Here is a 21305-nt window from a genome sequence, read left to right on the forward strand (position 1 = left end):
CTATGTAACTGTTAACACAGGTCCTGCATAGCAAAACGTCTGCTAAATCAGCTCTAATTTAAACATGAAAACTAAGGAATGAGAACAGATTTTAAGACATAAAGATTGAGCCTCACCTTTCTGTAATGCGTACTGAAGTTCAAAATTATACCACTTTTCACCCTTTGGATTTACTGAATTATATATCGTACTTCTTCAAATTATCCCATCTAATAAGGATATATTCTCACTTTCATGAGATGTGTTTGTATAACCCACAAGTCATCTGGGATCTTAACATTAACAGTTGATGATTATGGGTCCTATTATTTTGCTTCCATCAATTGCCCCATTCTCATTACACTCTTCACAGGCAAAAAAAAAAAAAAAAGACATTTATTCAAGGGTACAGATACAGCAGGTGCTTCTTCAGAAATGAGACTGTCTTGACTGATGCTTTCAACTCACTACTCACTCATGTAACCTCTCAAGTCAGTAACCAGGGCAGAACAAATAACCCCCTCAGAGGCCATTCACCAGGTGCTGAGCTACTCTAGGTCAGTATTTTCAAGTGTTTGATTGAAATGTACTTTCTGGTTCATGCTTTACATTTGCTGGGAAATGAAATTTATAAAGATTTGTGGAGTTTTTCACCAAGAGCAGGCATTTGTGAAATGAGAACAGACCACTAAAAGCTGTGTTTTAGAAAGCTGGCACTTAATTCTCGATATAGATAGTAAAATACTGATAGTTTTGGGGCCAGTGAAATTATGTTAATTCTGTCCTAAAACTATTACCTGTATATTTTAATTGGATGAGGCTATTCTAATAGAGGTATAATTTACGTAGAAAAAAAATGCACAGATTTAACTAAGCTGTTCAATGAGTTTTGATAAACGTACACCTCTGTGTAATTATATTCAAATCAAAATTTGAAACATTTCCATCAACACAGAGAATCTTACCATATCTCCTTCCAGTCTGTTGCTCCCTAGAGGCCACCAGTGTTCTGGTTTTTATCATTATAACTTAGTTGTGCCTATTCCATAATTCCACATAAACAAAATCACAGAGTACGTACTCTATGTCCCTCTTCATTCAACATGTTTTAGAGATCCCTATTAATATTTTTGCATACATCAGTAGTTCATTCCTTTTTTGTTGAGTAATATTCTATATTAAGAATATACCAAAATCTGTTTATGTATTTACATGTTGATAGACATTTGGATTTTTCTTTTCCACTTTATGGCTATTATGAATAATAGTGTTATAAAATTCCTGTGTAAGTCTTTTTGTGGATATTTTCATTTCTTTTGGATACCCAATAATACAATTATTAAATCATAGTGTATATATATATGTCTGTGTGTATATATATATATATATATATGCATGCTCATTTTTGGAAACATAAGGATATAATGAAAAAGGAAATATGTGAATCTTAAAAGCATGGAGATTGCTATCTTGCCATTTTTTTTATTTAGTTCAGACTATTGTTTGAAAAACACTACGCAGTTTTATGCCCTGCTTTTCTCAATTACATTTTTATCTTTATCCCATTTCACTAAACATTTCAAAAAATTAAGTTATGGTTATGCAGACCTTTCATAATGTAAATATTCCATAATTATCTAATTCTTTCTTGGTGGATATTTGTTTTTGATATTTAATTATTATAACTATTTTTGTGATGAGAATCTATATGTGTTGTTACACATAGGCATCTACTGGTCAAATGGTTTAAAAAGTGTGATAGATACAGAATTTATCAGCCTTTGGAAATGTCTTACTGCTCTAATATATATTTATAGAAAGGGATGACTACAAAATAAGAAATTAATTCACAGTATCCTTTTTCAACTTAATGGTATATTTCAAATAAAGCTGTACCACACTTATGCATTGAATATGCAAGTACTGAAGCTAATTTTTGATCAAGTTATATCTGGGCTATGAAACCAGAAAAATAGAAATCAACCATCCAATTTAATGTCTGTTGACCATCCTCTGCCTGATTTTGCTATTAATAGAAACACAAGCTCAAAGTTTAGGCATGCAGTTTTCACCATGTGTACTAACTGTATCTTCCTACTACAGCTCACAAGGAACAAAGCCTCACTACACATTGAAAAGATATCTCTGACTGTAAAGGAACATTTTTGCAAAATTTCATTTTAGAGTCAGCATTTTAATTCATGTTACTGATTAAGTTACTCAGAGTCAAGTTAGCAGTGCTATTGATAACAAAAGCAACTATTTTCACTCCCATCATTAGTTGCATCAGAAAGGGCTTTAATGCTTGGTGTGTGCTGTTCGAGTTTAAATCAAATCCAACATAAATTTGTAATGTATTTTCTCAAAGGCACATTTTTCTCTCAAATAATACTTTATTTTTAACCTGAAATAACCCACAATATATTTTCTGATTTTATTTCTAAGATTACTAAAAATTAAAATACTTCTAAGGTACCATGTGGAAAGTACTACTGATGCTTCCAAGGCATAGTCTTAAAAAGTAAGACTGTAGTCTTACTTTTAAAACATGAAAAGCTCTCCTTTAAGTATGGGGAAAACAAAACTACATATGTTCATTTTTATTATTAGATTTCAAATCTACTTTTTTTACTTCCACGTGAACAAACTGGTTTAGTTTATGTATTCTGCCCTAAAAGGTAAAATATACTTTTAACCTATTTTAACAAAGTCTAATGAACTACATATTTTTCTGACCAAAAAAATAAGTTGTTACTTACAGCACTAAATGTTTATATTTTATACAAAATCTCTACTTCCCACATATGGGAGTTTTAAACTTAAATTAGCCCAAAGTTCCCAATTCAAGATGCTTTCAAACATAATTATGATAAAGATAAAGGCTGTGGTAAAGTAATGTCAGGCACACATAGTGGACAGAGAATAAAGATAAGTCTTTCTCTCTGTTTCACTTGAACCAACTGCTTTAAAGTAAATATCCTAATAACTGTCTTATGGAAAAATTTAAGTTATGATGGGAAAATTGAAACGTATTCAAAAGGAAGAAATAGGAATGGGAAATGAACTAGGCAGATAAGGTGGTAAATCTGATTTAAATGACAAAAAAAGTTGTAATTAGTTGCTCAGAAGTCAGAGGCACCTAAAGGAACAATTTGAAGAATATGAAAAGCTTCATGTAAAAAAGATGGGCTCTCAAAAGTTGAATGTCATTAGACTAAATTTTAAATCATTAGTCATCTCATTCTGTCATGCAATTTCACCCTAAGCCAGACTTACTATGAAAAAGGAGATTTTTGTCCAATTTACTTTGGACCCAGGGAGTTTACTTAGGAGCTCTTACAATATACCCAGTGGAGATGAAAGCCTCAAAGGCAATAGTTATAAAGACAAAGAAGGTATTTCTGATCTAGATTCACCAACCCTCGGTCACAACTAAATATGCATTTGAGCAAGAAGCAGAAGGCATCCAGAGTGCCTGAAGTGCTATTACCATCTCCAGGTTTTCAATATGTGTGTCAGGGCTGTTCACCAATGAGGAAACTAAGGCTGCCATTTCTAAGGCACAACAGTATGACTGAGAAAAATCATAAAACTGCAGATTCAACAAACAAAAAACAATTTTTTCATTGTGTACCCTAACTACCACCCTAGGAAAGCTCTCAACCTCTGTGCCCTTCAGCATTCATCTTCATCTGTAAATGCACAAATTTTACTTACAGAACTGTAGCTAGTGGGGACATGTCTATCTCCCCTGCTGGGCTGGAAGTCCTCATTCAGCTTTGTCAGCATTGGCCCTCACTTGACATCCTCGTCTGGTCTCCCACTTCCCCATCTAGCCTCATTCCCTACCTTCTTCTGCAGAGACCCTTTATTCTAGTAATGAGAAATACATGTGCTTCCACAAAGTCATTTATAATGCATTTGTGCATTTGTCCTTGTCCCTGCTCCTTTCTCTGCCTAGATCCCCCTTCTCCATTTTCAGACCCATTCTCCATCTTCTCCCTTTCTGTTGTTATCAGAAGACACAGTTTTAACATTATCTATGCACGAAAACTTTTCTGAGACCTCTTCTGTTATCTCTTGATATTATGCCTATAATTCTACTATATCGCACATCACACTGCATCCTATTTTTTTTCTCATGTTAGTCTCCCCAATAACACTAAAACTGCTTAACATTAAAGGCAATGATTTCGCTTTGCATAACTAGGACTTTGAAATGGGCCTAATATATATATGTATATATATATATGTGTGTGTACACACACACACACACACACAAATACACACACACCACTCATATATAGTACTATGACATAGCCTTTAGTGTTTAAATGAGTCTAAGAACAGCAATATTAACTCTATGTTCTCTGTAACTTCTTTAAGTACTACAATGCTCTCACAAATGTTGAACATACTTTAATAACGGTGGAGAAATGAGGAGACTGTGATTAAGAATACCTAACTCTCTGATAAGTTAGACACAACCTGCTAAGGGAAATCCAAGCTCTGGCAAGAGAGCTTGGGAAGCAATTCAATTCATTTGCTACACATTTACTGAATCCATCTTCCATGGTGTCACAATCAGTAGTATCATGTTTGCAAGTAGACACTACCTTAAATATCAGAAATGGCTTAAAATTAGAAGAGAAATTTCTTCCAAAAGGTCAATAAAAGAGGCAGACCTCTCTAATTCATGTGTGTGGGACATGGAAGCCAGTCAGATGATGAGAAGTAATAACAGTCCTAACTAAACACCAACTAAAGCATCAAGGATGCTTACCAAACTGGAAGGAAAACGTCCTCTATCAACTTAGCAAAGTCTGAGGAAAACCACAAACCCTATTGTTGGTGAAACATTAGGTTATCAGCAGTATTGAAACAAAAATGTTTGTGGTCTTGAGCTGCCTACAAGTAATAGATTTTCAGGTTACCATTCTAAAGAGAGATGAGATTAGCAGTCCAAATAAAATACTAATATTGACCTCTGATGAGCCAACCAGGAGACAACTGGTGTACACAATCTGATTAGGGGAATTCTGGAAAAGCTGAGAGGCTACATTTCCACAACCTCAGTGCATACTTGGAGCTCATTTTCTCTAAAATTAAAACCAAAGTGAGGTAAATTATCTCTAAAAGTCTAGCTTTTCCTCCTTATAGCACTGTTACTGCAGCCACTGAAATCACTGTGATCAGAAACTCTGCCTTAAAACTCTATTCAATAAGGCCAGTGATACAGCTAAACTGTTCCTTATACTCATAGGGGACAGTATCAATTGTATATAATGTCATATTTCTGGACATGTATTTAAGGCATAAAACAAATAAATGAAGGACAGAAGAAAGGAACTGTGAATGTGTATAAAAGCAGTGATTAATATTGCCAGAGTATTTTTTTCTCCAGATCTGTATTTTACTTCAATAATACTGTTTAATAAAGTTTTGGCCAGGTAAGGATTCTTCTAAAAAGATCCTTCTCTGCAAAATTATGAGCATTTTCTCATTCTTGTAGTTTTGACCAAACCAATAATAGTGACTAGTGTAATTTTGCAGTTATTGTAAGAAAGATCCTGATTTTTAAATGGGTTGACATAATCCATCTTCTGAGCTCTAGTACAAGAACTTTTTCTCTTTTATCTAAACTAGCAGCACCAGACTTGGAGGAGAATGTAGTAGAGGAAGGCATCTTTTTTGACTCATAATAATTTATTGCAGAAAATTATGTAATTGTTTTACAAAAGCATATCATTTCTAAACCACAAGTTTAAGATGAAGTTAACTTAGAAATGACTAAAAATCAAGATACATTGACATGAAATACCTAATAATTCAAACCATTTTGCGGAGAAAAATCTCATTCAAAAGATTACTAATATTTTTAATGATTTTAAAAAATCAAGATAATAGTCTTAACCGTAGAAATATGATGACCACATATTCCCCACTGGGATACTCTATTCCTCTCTGAGAGTTTTTTCTGTAGGAGATAGTTAAGAAGGTTAACCTGAACTGGTGATAGCCACCATCCATGTGCTGCCCAAGAACCTTGCTTTATTTATTTATTTATTTATTTATTTATTTATTGACATAGTTGCCCAGGGCATGATCTCGGCTCACTGCAACCTTCGCCTCCTAGGTTCAAGTGATTCTCCTGCCTCAGCCTCCCGAGTAGCTGGGATTACAGACACGCACCACCACACCAGGCTAATATTTGTGTTTTTAGTAGAGTCGAGGTTTCACTGTGTTGGCCAGGCTGGTTTTGAACTTCTGACCTCGTGATCTGCCCACCGCCTCAGCCTCCCAAAGGAACCCTGCTTTCTCTTCAGGTGTTTAATCATCTTAATTCAATGGAGGGGAAAGGATGTTTATGTGACTTGATGCTCATTGTGGGATTAATACATTTTTCTCATCTAACCTCAAAACCTTCTTCCCCATGCTGCCCCACCCTATAAAGTATGTTTGCTCATATCTGGAATATACTGGAGTTTGTCTTCGGTTCTCCTCCACTCTGTTTTGTTTTGTTTTTGTTTTTATCTTCTTTACTTACTGAATACTATGATATTGCAAGTACGAACAATGCCAAAGAAGAAAGAATAGTAAGAACAGTGCCAAAAAGCACATATTCTACTTGCTGAAAATAAAAAGAAAACTCCTTAGAGAATTAAAAAGAATTTAAAAGTGGTAGACAATTTTGTGCCTGTCAAAGTCTCAGAGTTGGTATGTCCCTATTAAAGTCTAGAGCTCCCCAGGTTTATCTTGTCGAAGAAAGTTACCCGCCCAAGCTCTAGGTCTAGTTCATTATTAAAAGTACCTGCTAAAATTGGAAGCACACAGAAGAAACTTTACAGGTGAAACAATTACAACTATGTGCACAGAACAAAACAGACTGTATAACACACACCACACACACACACACACACACACACACACACACTCCATGATTGGACTGTAGGCTAGTGAGGTCTTCAAGGTTTCTAGTACAAATTCCTCAATCCTGAGATTCCTTCATGTCCCAATTACTAGTGATAGGGGAATCTGAAGGACAGCTAGGTTTATCTTTGGACAATTAATTACTAAGAGAATCATTTGGTTCTTACAGCATTAACACACTGGTCCTAGTTCCTCTTTGAGATATGTAGAAGTCTGTTATCGCTTCCAGATGGCCGCTCTCCAGATATCTAAAGGCTGGTATCTTATTCCTACTGACTTTACTAAAGTAAATGTGCCATTTCTCTACATCCATTTTTAATGCAACAATGCAACAAAATTTGTACTTAAAAAGTAAACAAATTGATACATGAAAGCAAGAATGTTGTGGCTGACACAAAGGGAGTCCACAGTCCCAGCCCACCTCTAAAGAGGTTTCACTCACTCAGTATTGACAGGGACTGCTCCAAAAATTCCTCAGATAGCTTGAGACTCATCAGTATGCTGATATGCCTGGTCTAAATATTCTCTGTTCACCAACCCTCTCTACATTATGACAACCATGCCTGGAGATAAGCGTGATCTAACCAATAAAAAGTAGGACTCTTGACATTCCCTCTTCCTAATATCATTTAAGTGGTGTCAGTTTCATTAATGGTCCCATCACACTGCTGGGTCACTTGAAATTGTCACTGTGGTGACAAGGCAGGTCATTCCCATTCTACATTTATGTAATTGGCTTTATGACCCCTCAATGTACGATTTCATATCTAACAACATCGAATTCAGGCCATCCAAAGGTGTATGAAGAAAATTATCTAGAAAGTTGCCTTAAGGAAATATCTGTATAAAACTTTCTAGACTTTATTTATTCACTCACATTGACTCTAATCTGAGGTCTGAAATGGAAAAACAGTCTTTTAGCTGAAAGCTTCAGACAGTAATTTGGAGCATTTTGATTCTGAGTGAAACACATACACACATTTATCATTATATGCAAAATGGTCTGTACAATTGGAGCCTTATTTTTGATCTTTAAGATACACTTAGTAATTACTTAGTAATTTTCAATACACAATACTAAATTTTTTTTTAAAAAAATGCACATTCATAAAAGGATTATTTTTCTAGACATTTGAAAGTCCTTTGACCAAACTTTGGTTTAACTCTTAAATACAGACTGCAATGTAATTGATACTAAATAATAATTGTTCATTTATGATCATAAGAAAAATTAACACATAAACAAACAAAAAAGCACAAGATTCTTTTTACACAATCACCTGCCTTCCAGAACTATGTTGTGCCCTGGGCTAGAATATACACAATTCAGGCCAGATTTTACTTTCAGAAACATTTCCCCTTGCAGCTGTTGAGGTCTCATAGATATCAGAATAACCTGTGCTTTGAAATGATCTGCTGATATCATTGATTTTCAGGAGAGAAGGGAGGCTCCTCCCACACTGCTCATGACTAAGACAATCTGTGTGGAAACAGGCTCCTGGTTGCTTCAAAATGTATTGGCTCTTGGCTGTTTCCCACTCTACCTCAATCCATATCCCTCTGTCTGCTTGAAATATCATCATTTATCTTCAGAGTCATGGAGTGTTAGGTCACAAAAAACAAGTTATTATCTGAAACTCCTTTTAGAGATTCCTATTACGTGAAGAAAGAGCCAAAGAAACAGTTAAGTAACTAACAAAATTTAAATATTCATACACTTCTACGCCTCTCTGATCATTTTTATGTGGCTTTTAAAAAAATTCATCATTTTTTTTCAGATTACTAAATACCTGATCATTGTAAGAATGCAAAAAAATTCAGAGGTGTATGAAGTTCCATTGTCGTCCCTCCTGTTTCTCCAAACTGTGCCTCTGAGATAACCCATTTTTGAAGCCTGGTAAGTATCATTCCATGTTTTGTTAACATGTTTACAAAGTCTTATATAAATATGGATACATAATACATCCAGGTTTGTAATGCAAGCTATTACAAATCTAAGATAATTTTACATTATTCTACAACATAAACTTCTGGGCTCAAGCCATCTTCCCACTTCTGCCTCCTTAAGTACTAGGATTACAGGTGTGAGCCACAGTGCCTGATTATAATTTGCTTTTAAACTTAACATTATTATCATGAATAGCCTTCCAAGCCAATAGGCAGTCTGATCACATTGTTTTGAGGCACTGCACAGTATTCGACGGAACAAATGTAAAATAATGCACATAACCATCCCCCTTTTGGTGAACAATGTATTTTCTGGTTTGCTATTACAATGCTAGTTAACATAGTGATACAGATTTCTCCACATATTTATGTTTTTTATTTTATAGGGTATATGCCTACATGTGAGAGTTACATACCAATGTACACATTCTTAATATTTTTATGTGTTACCTACTCTCCCAAAAGAGTCAACAGTGTCAGTGTACACTCTTTTCCCAACAATTTTGATTACATTGGATGTTGTCAGCTTTTCTAAATGGTGTCAAGATAGGGGTAAAAATAAATCACATTTTATTGTTTTAAGGCATACTTCTATGGCACGAGTGTAAGTATTCTAAATTGTTATTTTATTGTAGTTCTTATTAAAGGTTATAATCATCACTTGTCAAGACACAGTGAGCCATTTTTCCACACTACTTTTGAAAATCCAGAAGTGTACAAAATTCACATATTTCTTTTTTAAGTGTCCCATGAAATACAAATGTTTACTTACCTACTAGCAAACTTCATACTGCAATTCTATTATAAGAATTAAACTACGGGTGTTATTGGAATCAAACCATAAGATTCTAATTTTAATCATCTGATCTAAGTGTCAATCGTAACAACCAAAAGAGATCTGCCAATCTCCTAACCTAGCTATCACAGTCAAATTAACAAAAAATTAACAAGCAAGACAACAACCAAAATCTATGCAGATTATCACTAAGAATATGATATGATCCAGTGGAGCTCCTTTGAATTGAGGGATAGGGAAGGATTATGTGAGGTGGTAATAATTAAACTGAGATCTGAGTGTCAAAAAGAACGAGGTGAGGGAGAAGAGGAGACTAGGAAGGCATAGACAAGGAATAGAAAGTCCAGTGTGTCTACAAAATAGTGAGAGTGGTGGAGAATAGGAGGATAGAAGGAGGAATTTTAAAGATTAAAAGAGAAGTAGATTTGAGGATAGGAGATGGGAACTAGGAGCCCTGTTTGCACATTTGAAGTTTAAGGCCTATTATAAATCCAAGGGTAGATGAGGATCAGCACCTCAAGAGATGGCTCTAGGGGCCAGGAAGGGACCAGGATGGACAATACAGATTTAGCAGACGCTGGCATCAAGATGTCACTTAAAGCCACTTGAGATCATCTAGGGGTTATCCAGAGAAGCAAAAATTAGTCAACGAAGGTGTAAACAAGGATATAACGTCAGTTGAGCACTAGTCTTCAAAAACATAGCAGTATTACACTTTGATTTATGCAAAAAAAGATTTTAAATATCAGATATATCCAAAGTTGTAATATGCATTATTTTAAATGGCTTGGGAATTCATTATAAGGCAACCATGCTCAGTCATCTTATGAGGCAAAAATTTTCTATTAAAATGCCAATAATATCCTCTAAAGAGTGTTTGTGAATTCAGACACTTACCTGTGAAGTGGCAGCATTTTAAGTGAGTCATTATTAGAGTGATATAGGTATTAATACAAAATGTTCTGGCCTCAAAAGTGAACACAGAAAACTATCTGTCACAAAACCTTATCTGATACACAAAAAAAGTTTAATAATGCAGGAAATAACAAATAAATAAGAAAAGCTCATGTGAGAGAGTAACTTAACAAGTGTAAGTACTTTGATTCTGGTGACCTTGAGAATGACTGTCTCCTTAAATTTTGTACCCCAGGTGATTCTCCTCCCTCAGCCTGGTCCCAGACAAGTTGATTCCCTTTCTTTACCCTAAAGAGACATGCTTCATTTACTCGAATGATTAAAATTCAAGAATGTGCATATATTAATTAAAATGTTGACATCTAAAAGTCCAAATTGGAGGTGCTGTGGTCTCAAGAAGCCTTAAAATTATACAAATATGTGACCTAACAAAAATGAAAGTAAACAGACTTCAACCAATAATGTTAATCTCATAATTTATCTCATATCATGTAATTTATTCTTAATCACTTTTGAAAGTAGTTCAACACTGTACCTCATAACATCTAATATATCTTTAATTTTTCAATCTGTTTACAAGTGTGTTTCCTCTAATAATGACAGTAATAAGGAAAAGGATGGCTTTACAATAAAATTCTAACAAATACACACAAAATTCATTGAAAGATCTGTTCTCTTTTGAAGCCATTAAGTGCATGCCAGGAATTTTCCAAGTAAGTAACTGAAACTCTTAAAACACTTGGAGGCTTGGAAAAAAAAGTTTTCACATCTCAATACAAGTTTAATTTCTTGATGCATGAATAAGCAATTTTAGCAGATAATCTATTTCCATGATGTTTAAAATGTATTATTTATGATAATATAGATACATTATAAATATGAAATTAATAAATCTTGATTAAATTCCAAGTAATAAATACATAAGACTTCAAGAATTATGATTTTCTTAATTGACATTTTAGCTTTATTCTAAAGGAAAACATAATAAGCCTAATACATACACCAGGAGAATACAAAGAGTAAAATAGAATGGACTTAAATAAATTTGCTCAGTTCAGTGACAAAACCAGAAAATGAAGAAACAGTTTACTTTTAAACATCATTCACATTCCTCAGCCTCTAATTGGCTTATTCATAAAATGTGCTGTTTACAGAAAATTTAGTTTTTTCAGCAGTCAACAAGATCTTATTTCAAAGTTCAAAAAAATGTAATTAGAAAAAATAGACACTTTAATTCCAAAAATGCTGTAATTAAAATTAACTTTTTCATATCAAGTTAATTAAACTGCATAGTCTAAAAACTTAAGTTCCAATTCCTAATTCATATTGCAACATGCTAATAAAATGAGGATGAATGAAACTAGCAAAGTCTGTACTTTCCATAAATAACTATATGAAAACTTGAAAAGAGAAGTACAGTATATTTACTCAACAGTAGAAGAAACAGCTAGCACTTTTTAAATGCCATTTATGTAGTTATCTCATCACTCAATATGGGCTAAGTAAATAAATAAAAGACAGCAAAGATTAAAGAAATAAACTCATTAGAAAATAAAACAATGATCAAAGAAATAGTATTCACACAAATTTCAAAGAGGATAGACAAATCATAAACACACAAAAAAACTGCCCTATAAGGATAGAAACAGGAAAAAAAAAAGGGGGGGGCAGTAAGTAAAAGTAAGGCAATGTAAATAAGTAGCATGCTTATGCTGCAGACAATGTCATCATGATTTAAACTCGAGGTGTGAAAGACAAAGAGTCTTACCTGAGTGAGGAAGACACATGATATATAAAGCAAATAAAAACAGGAGAAGACTGGGCTTCCATTTCCAATGGCAGCTCCACATTCCATCTGAGCGAAACATCCTGCAAAGAAAGAAAATGGCCATTAGGACATTCAACATTCAGTAAAACATTACAACAAATAAAGTAATAGTATAGGTTTCCAGCATGGACTGGAAAATAAACCTTTTTCAGCCTTGCTTCCAAATAGTGGAGCAACTTAAAAGATGACGATGACCTAATGACTTCCTTCAAGCTAATTAGCAAAAGAAAATAAATCCATGCATTTTATTTGCAACATGGCAGCACTTTCCTTATCAAAATATACATAATAGGTGATTTCTGCATAAGGATGGGTAGTCAGACAATTCAAAAAAATTACTTATTAAAAAGTAAAGCAATTTTAGCTTCAGCCTCAACAGACTCATGCTCATCTGGGTAGAAGAAGGATATTTCTATCAACCTTCCTTATAATCTCCCAGAAATTTAGACTGTAAGGATGTGTTTTCCTTAATGTCTGCTGCTTTACAAATGGAAATATTTAACATAAAATCAAATTGCCCAAGCTCTGTTCTATCCCCTAAAGTGATACATTAATATTCCAAAAAAGGTAAAGTCTTTATATATAAAATAGCTATCAATGTTTTTAAATGGCTATTAAACACCAGGTATTATAGAAAGTAGTAAATGACATTAGATGGAGAGGTGGTGCTTTGAAAACTCAACAATCCTTCTGCACAACAGACTCATTTAATTCCAAAAATTATATTTAATAACGATTTAGAAAGGAACATTCATATTATATTGCCTCAAAAAAATGGTATAATACAGTTCATTGAATCAGCACCATCAAAAAAAAAAAAAAACCAGCAAAGAAGGAAGAAATTAAAAATGTTAGTCATCAAAAGGGACCATAAGCGGACCGGTGAGCAGAAGAGTTGGGAGGCAGAAAGGTAAGCAAGCAGTAGTCAGAAATCTCCAGGAGACCTGAAAATCCCCTGAGGGAGAGTTACTTTGCCTATAAGTAGTAACTGAGACTCATTTTATCGAGGAGCAACTAAAAAGACACTTTAGGGTTACAGTAATATCTACCCTAAAGCCTAAAGTTTGCTTACCTGGGTAAAATGTGTAATACTAAACAGAAAAGCAGAAAGAGAAATACTCAAATGAGCAAAATTAGACATCAAAGGACTACTGCACTTGCCTCAAGCCTGCATTTTTTAATCTTTAAGAGGCCATCTCCATCTCATAGCCAAGAGAACAAGCTTAGAGTGAGATAGATCTGGTTTGCTACTTATGAACTATGCTGCAACCCTTGGGAAATTGCTTGATGCCTTGTGCCTCCTATTTCTCACCTGTAAAATAAGGAACAGCAATAAACCTAGTCCACAGTGTTGCTGAGATGATTACATAACACGACACCTTGCAAGAACAGTTCATGACACTCAGCAAGTACTCAATAAATATCAGCTATTATTATTATTATTACTATCATTCCAGACATTCTCCTTCAAGTGTTGTTATTCTGTCCATAGTGAAATCAAAGGAAAAGATTCAATCAAGAGTAAACAAGATTAATCTCATATGCCAAGACCAATCGATTGACTTTATGGTCACTTCTGAGATCACCTGAGGACCGAAATGAAATTGGTTATTCATGTCTGCTAATGAATACAGAAATGTTAAGTAGTGTCTGAAACTCATGCCACGTTTTATTATTCACCAAACTAGAAGTTCTAGAATCATGCAGGTCTCCTGATGGAAATTCTAAACTAGGAAAATTTGAAACTAGGAAAAGGTTAAGATTTGAAGAGTATCTGTTGTTTGCAAGTATGTTTTCAAATCCATCCATCCAAAATATTTGCGATTAAAAGAAGCACTGCTAATGAGAAGTATGTTTTAGTAAGTAAGAAATTAGTAATTATAATAACGGATGTAGGCTCTCGAACAGCACCAACTTACCTCCTGGTGCCTCTATAAATTGTGTGGTTTGTAGGGCAAGTACTTAAACCCTTAGTCTTTTCTTCTGTAAATAGGATATTACCCACCAAAAAGAACTTGAAATAACAGTACAGGGTAATCTGTAAGGGCTTTTAAAATGGTAGGTGACAAACTTCCGTCCCATAGAAAATTCACTTATTTGGAAGAATAGGCCTGTTTCCTACTGATGCTGGATGAATGAGTATGCTTTTAAAACAAAAGTACAATTACATATTCAAAGAAATTTAGAGCTAGAAGGACCAATGCTGAAGTCTAATTGAATCTTCTCATTTCACAAAAAAAAGGAAACTTGGGTTCAGAAAAATAAAGAGACAGACCAGTCAAACCTGGCTGTCACCCTTACCGATATTAACAGAAGGATGTATCAGCTCAAGAGAATTCCCAGCTTCTTACACTTTTTGATATATGACAATTATCTTTTATCAACATGTAAATAATGGCTCTTAGGTTCATATAATCTCTAAATAATACTCATAGACTCCTGCTCATTAGTTTCGCCACAAAATACTATTTATGCGCTCAGGCAACTTCTTCGCTATAAAAGGTTTCAGCATTTAGGGATTCCGTATTCAATTCTGAAGCTGTCTTATCCAAGCTGCCTGCAATCCTATCAGTTGCAAATGATGACCACGGCTTAAGGCATTCCATGTGTCCAGATTCTATCACTTCAGACAGAAAGGAAACCCAACAAGGCAAGCACTTGTAACTAAACAAACCATAGGACAGGCCAACTTTCATCCACTTTACAGTTTACTGAAGAAGATAAACAAATAAATTAAGAATAGAACAGAGGAAGGAAAGTACTATGTGTTTTCTCAGGGGATCACTTAGCAAAGATACACCCCTGAGATTTAAATAACTATCTCCCAAGAATGGAAAATCCTGAACAGGGTTACTAAGGTTCTAAATACGAACTACGAGGAAAAAAAAAACCACACACACACACACACACACACAATGTACACTCTTATATCATTTTGATTGTGGTCTTAAAGTTCTATTGAAGACAGCAGGAACATTTTTTAAGTAAAAGACAGAGTCATAGACTCCTATATCTGGAAGAATCTAAAGATTATGCAAAAAAATCTATCATCTTATAGGTGAAAAACTAAGATACTAAATTACTTGCCCAAGATCATATGATCAGTGGTGTCAGAGTCAAAACATCATTTTTGTCACTTGGCTTCCAACCTAGCGTACCTTTTGAGAACCACACTACCTCTGTTGCAAACTTGTTCCCCTTTTCAATCTACATAAGCTACAAAATACAATTTGCTTGAGTCCTGTTTCAGGAAGCTTTAGAATGTAACCCTTCTACAGAATTGCTTTAAATGTGGATATGATTCCTTGTACGCATTATTTTATCCAAATGGATCACCAAAATAATCTTAAAAACCTACCATTTTCCATCTCTCTACTCCTACTGGTTTCCCCAAAAGTCACAATTTAAAGAGAAATTAGTGAAGAAATTTTGATATTAGCGGAGAAATTGATATGACACTAATGCAACCAATAACAGCAATTGTCAGAATTAACTGCTTTCGCCATATCCCTGTTTCTATGGCAAATCTTTTCATAAAAGGGACTGGGGAGTGGCAGAGAAAATACCTTAATTCTTCCAGAGTGAAAAGAACAGTAATTTGGTTTATTCAAGTCTGCTCATAATCGTATTTCTTTTTTTAGTTAAAGATCATGTTCCTGAGCCAAAGTAATGTATTAAAAACAAAAAAAAAGTGCTATTCTATTAACTCGATTTAAGTCCCTTTATTAAGTTGGGTGTACCTCCACTTCAAAAAGGCTGATTTATTCTTCAACCCTGTACAAATCTTAAACTTTATTTGAACAGTAACACGTATAACTGGCTTATACCAGAGGTGAGAGTAAAACTCAGCCTTAAGAATTACACACATAGGTACACAAGAATGAGCACACGTGAAACTTGGGAAATCTGAAAAAGAGAAGTAAATTGTATCAATATACTGGTTTTAACATTGTACTATAAGTTTTCCAAATGCTACCACTGGGGGAACTGGGTCAAATGTACACTGGATCTCCATACTTTTTGGCAACTATATTTGAAGTTAGAAATACCTTTAAAATTTCAATTGAAAAATTAAACTCTTAAGCCCTTATGTATACAACTTGTTCTCAGATGGTTCAGAAAAAAATTGTGTGTGTGTGTGTGTACAGGAGGGGCTGGTGGGGAGGCAGGTAAGGAGGAACGGGAATGATTAAACAAATGGGGCCAATAATTAGAATAGGTGATTCTGGGTAAAAGGTATAGAGGTGTGTTCCTTCTTCGCATTACTTTTATTCTTGAAAACTTCCTGTAGATTTAAAATGATTTCTACAAGGGTTAAATACATACACATTTACATTGAAACATATCACTGTTTTCATGTCACGGCTCTCTCTTCACTATTGAGTATTATTGCTTTAATCATTGTCACTTTGATAGAAGAAGTTGTGCCTCATTTGAATTTCGTTTGGATTGTCACGTTCAAGTCATTTGTATAGTTTTCTATTACAAATATAAATATTTTCCTCATTGATTTGTGATTTTTTAACCACTCTTATTTTAAATATGTTCAACTTTTGTCATATTTGCTCTGCTTTAAATAAATTAATCTTGAAGCTTTTTTTAAGGCATTCCAGATAATTCCATTTCAAGTAATGCTTATAAAGGAAAGTAAGATTACACTCAGGTAGACACATATTTTGATCAATATATCCTTTATACAGTACCACCCCAGTCAACTAGATTGCATCTTAACATCATCCAATGTAGATAATAATCTCATCCAATTAGAAATGAAAATTGAAAGATAACAGTTTTTGCCCATGCATACCACAAACATTGAACAAAGTCTTTTCTATTTAGTCTAAATTCTAAATAGACTGTAGAAACTTTTAATCATCCCATCAGAAATGTAAACTCTGTAAGATATATAGGCCGTTAGAAAAATGGTCACATTTTAAAAAGCGGTCATTAGTTTATTTTTAATATGTAAACTAACTTTCTTTCAAATCATTATTTCCAGACATCAGAGTCATGTGTCCAGTTAGGCTACAAAACTACAGGCTCCTAATATTTCCCATAAACCAAGAGACAATAGCTTTATTCACCATTCATATTGAAAAAGCACAATGTCATGTAATTTATATAAGCCATAAATGGAACAGTAGCTTCATGCAGCTTGAAACGAATTAACGCAAGTCTTGCTACATCTACTAAATTTCTTAGGGTATGAAAAATATGCAGTCACTGCAACTCTCAAATATATTCGTAAAGTCTATAATTTAAGAACTTGACTATAACAATATACAAATACACTTTCTCCACAAGGAGGAGGCAGAAAACATAGGTTAAGTAGTTTCTGTACTTGAATCTATTAAAATTTAAAGCATAATATAGCTTATGTTCCCCATTTTAACATTTCTCAACAAGATAGTAAGAATATTAATCTTGGAAAGATTGGTAATTCTTTCCATATATTCTAACAAACCAACACCTAAAAAGAATCAGACCATCCTAAACCACTCCATATGAATCGTAAACAGCAAAATGGAAAAAACATACTTACCATCTGCTAAAAAATGGAAACTTTCAGTCAAAATAGCTCAATAAAGAATCTCAAATCCAGGTATCAAGCCCTATTTTCTATGTGATTTCATATTCACGTTTTTACCCTATAATGACCCTGGGGGAACTGGGTCAAAGGTATACTGGATCTCCGTACTTTTTGGCAACTATATTTGAAGTTAGAAATATCTTTAAAATTTCCATTGAAAAATTAAACTCTTAAGCCCTTATGTATACAACTTGTTCTCAGATGGTTCAGAAAAGAATTGTGTGTGTGTGTGTGTGTGTGTGTGTGTGTGTGTGTGTTTGTGTACAGGAAGGGCTGGTGGGGAGGCAGGTAAGGAGGAACGGGAATGATTAAACAAATGGGGCCAATAATGACATGATTTTTTAATCACGAAGAATTCAAGTGGACTACATAACTTAATTTCATGATCAGGAAATTTTTACATAACCTGTTGATAAGCTTAACATCTTTTATTTTAAAAACAGGTATTTATACTTTTATGTGTAATATGCTTTTTATCTCATAAGATCTAAATACTTAGGAAAGCTGAAAAAACCTGGGCAAATATCTGCTGTCAAAATCCCGAGTATATTTTCAAGAAAAACTGAAGCTGAAAACAAGTTCATATTACTTCAAAATGTGTAGCCTGTATATGAGAACAAGTCTTATATGAAAATGCTGGCTGTATCCCAAAATAATTGTTTTCAAGTTATACCTTGCCGATTCCACTGGCATAAAGGAAACTTTAAAACTCCCAGGTACGGAATTATTTCACATGCTGTTTTAGTAAAAATAAGTGGTTCATTTCTGATTACATCTCACAGTACTAGAAACAGAATTACTGAATGCTATGCTTGTGGGCACTATCCTTTCTCCTATTTTAAAAATGTGTGTTTGGGGAGTGGGGAAGTAGGGAATGGAAAGTGCAGGAAAGTCTGGAAAAATAGGACCTAGGGGGCAGGTCTTTCCCTATGTACTGAACTGAAAGAGTAAATTCATGTAGGTTCCAGGAGTTGGGGGAAGGAGGGTTAAGTACCAAGTTCTAGAAATTGTTGTACGTGAGTTAGTGGAAGGGGATAAAACGTCTGTCACGGTGTCCGCCCAAGATTAAGTAAAACGCCAGAAGGAAAATTACCTATTACAAGAAAAAGAAACTTCTTATTTGGCCACAAAAATAAGCTTGGCCCTTTTGAGTACAATATTCCTTTTCCCATTCTGGAAGGCCAGACGGTGCCTGGCGACCCTTTCATGGGGTCGCTCTGAGCCACCTCACCGTTAGGATGACAATTCTATAGAAGCAAAACCTTTCAAGTTTCTGTTTCAATGCCCCAATTCTCCCCGCCCCCATAAGTCTATGGAAGTCCCCTCAGATCCTATCACGTAACGTGGCATAACCCTTAATTACTTCTTAATCTCCAAAGCACACTGAAAACATTTTCTGTGCACCTTAAAAAAAATTCAAACACCCCAAAGATCCAAGAATAACTTCTACAGTCAATGGTGACAATGTGTAAAGTCAACATTCCCTCGGCATACCAGTACCTTCCAAGACCCCAGGTGTTGATCCCGGAGAACGCCTTCTTGGCAGGGCCAGGCCCCTGGACCGAGGAGCGGTGCCTGTTACTCCTTGTTTAATTTGAATTGAAAATACGCTTTCCCCATTCTTGAAGCCCTGCCCTTTTATTAGGCTTTACACCGCCCAAATGTGAGGTTTACCTCGCTGGGAGGGGGAAGCCACACACACGTGTCACAACTCCACTTGGCAATAGTCCTACTCCTCAGTGCCTCGAGGGACGAACTGAAGACAAACTAGTTTATTCCCTCCGTGCAGCTGAAGTCCTTACAAAATCCTTTCTCTTGCGGGTGGGGTGGTCGGGGAGGGGGCGTCAGAAGGTGGACAGAGATAAAAGAGTGAAGGAATTCCGAGCTGAAAGGTGGGACTTACATGTTGACATTACTGCGCCGAGGTCCCCTTCGGCCGCAAGATCATCCTCCACCACTTCCCCAACTCTGCTGCCGCTGCTCCACCCAGAGGGAACCCGCGGCGGGACCCTCCTTTATGCTGTTTCTGTAGAGTTCATGGGCTTTCCCGACGGCGTAAGGTGAACCCTGGGCGCAGCGGCGTTCAGCGCAGGGCCTGCGGGCGAGAAAGCAGGCTGGCGGCAGGTTCCTCCTCGCAGGGAAGTTGGCAGGGTGAGGGCTAGAAGCTGAAGAAGTCGGGTGTGCGTGGGGCTGGTGCTGAGGAGACCCGGCCGGGCGGGGTGCGTGGGCGGAGGGGTGCGCGTCGCAGGTCCTCGCCCCCGCTAGCGGGAGGCGGGACTCGGTCACACCACCCTGGGGACTTGGGTCCCCCTCGTGGGCGCAGGCTACTCTCCCCCGGCCCGTGCGCTCCGCCCGCGCTTCCGGCGCAGCGGCGTGACCGGAGCCGGGGCTCAGGTGCGGCGGCGCCGCCGGCGTGGACTTCTGACTCGACTCCGGCGGCCCGGGTCTGGGCGCTCTGCGGCTGGGGCTGTCTCGGAGACGCAGCTGCCCCACCCAGGATCCTGAACCTCAGGGCCGAAAGGGAGAAGTCGCCCCGCGGGGCGGGACAAGCGCTCTCGGAGCGAGCGGCGAAGGGAGAGTGGCGGCGGGTAGGCGTGGGGTGGGCGATGGACGCAGAGCCGGGCTGAGCGGGGAGGGGACAGGGCGGACCTGGAGGTCGCCAGAATGCTGGGAGCGCTGAACCGGGGAGACCCTCAAGGAGAGAAAGGAGAAACTGGGGAGGCAGGCGCTCCTGTGGCATCTCCCCAGCGTTTGCAGCCCACCCGAGTCCCCGCGCGGGCCCCCCGCCATGCTCCCGGGTCGTTGCTTTGCTTCACTTTTCTGCCACTTTCTTTACTTTTCTGTGTTTTCTCACTAGTTCGCTTGCTCGAAAAAATGAAGGAATGTTAACAGGGGCTAGGAAGATGGTCACATAACATTCTATTGAGAGGGATTGATTTGCCGATATAAATCTAGCTGCTCGTTGGGGAAAGTTAGCTGCCTGCTCTAAGTTAGCTGCCTGCTCTCCAGTGCTCCTGTAAATTTAGTAGCTGCCTGGCAAAGGGATCTGGACACACCTCCTTGGGAATGAGAAACGAGAAGGGCTTACACTTGGAAAGAGGTTTTCTTCCCTTTGTATACTGCCAGAGTTAGTCCACAAAATGCTAGAGGCAAACCTTCCGGTGCCAGGACTGTATGCACATCCAGAACCCTAACAGCCCAGCTTGCACGGTGTACACACTGGCACATGCACGGGCCACGCGCAGAAGTGCCCTAACAATTATTTAACGCTGATTAGCTTATGATAGAGAACTGTTGGTGGGTGCGGGGGTGGGGAAGAG

The 21305-nt window shown here is 36.6% G+C and overlaps 1 protein-coding gene across 1 annotated transcript in view; it reads right to left on the minus strand.

The window, feature by feature from the left end:
* Window positions 1–20266, minus strand: part of ADGRG6 (adhesion G protein-coupled receptor G6) — a 135594-nt gene extending 115328 nt beyond the window's left edge. Inside the window, exons 1-2 of the mRNA XM_011962046.1 lie at window positions 19889–20266; window positions 12336–12436 (exon numbers count right to left, since the gene is read on the minus strand). Of these exons, the coding sequence (XP_011817436.1) occupies window positions 12336–12436; window positions 19889–19890 (103 nt within the window). The 5' untranslated portion in view covers window positions 19891–20266. The remainder of the gene's footprint in view (window positions 1–12335; window positions 12437–19888) is intronic.
* Window positions 20267–21305: the final 1039 nt, after the last annotated feature.

Source organism: Colobus angolensis, unplaced genomic scaffold, assembly GCF_000951035.1.
Source record: "Colobus angolensis palliatus isolate OR3802 unplaced genomic scaffold, Cang.pa_1.0 Scaffold58, whole genome shotgun sequence".
Taxonomy (NCBI): Eukaryota; Metazoa; Chordata; class Mammalia; order Primates; family Cercopithecidae; genus Colobus; species Colobus angolensis.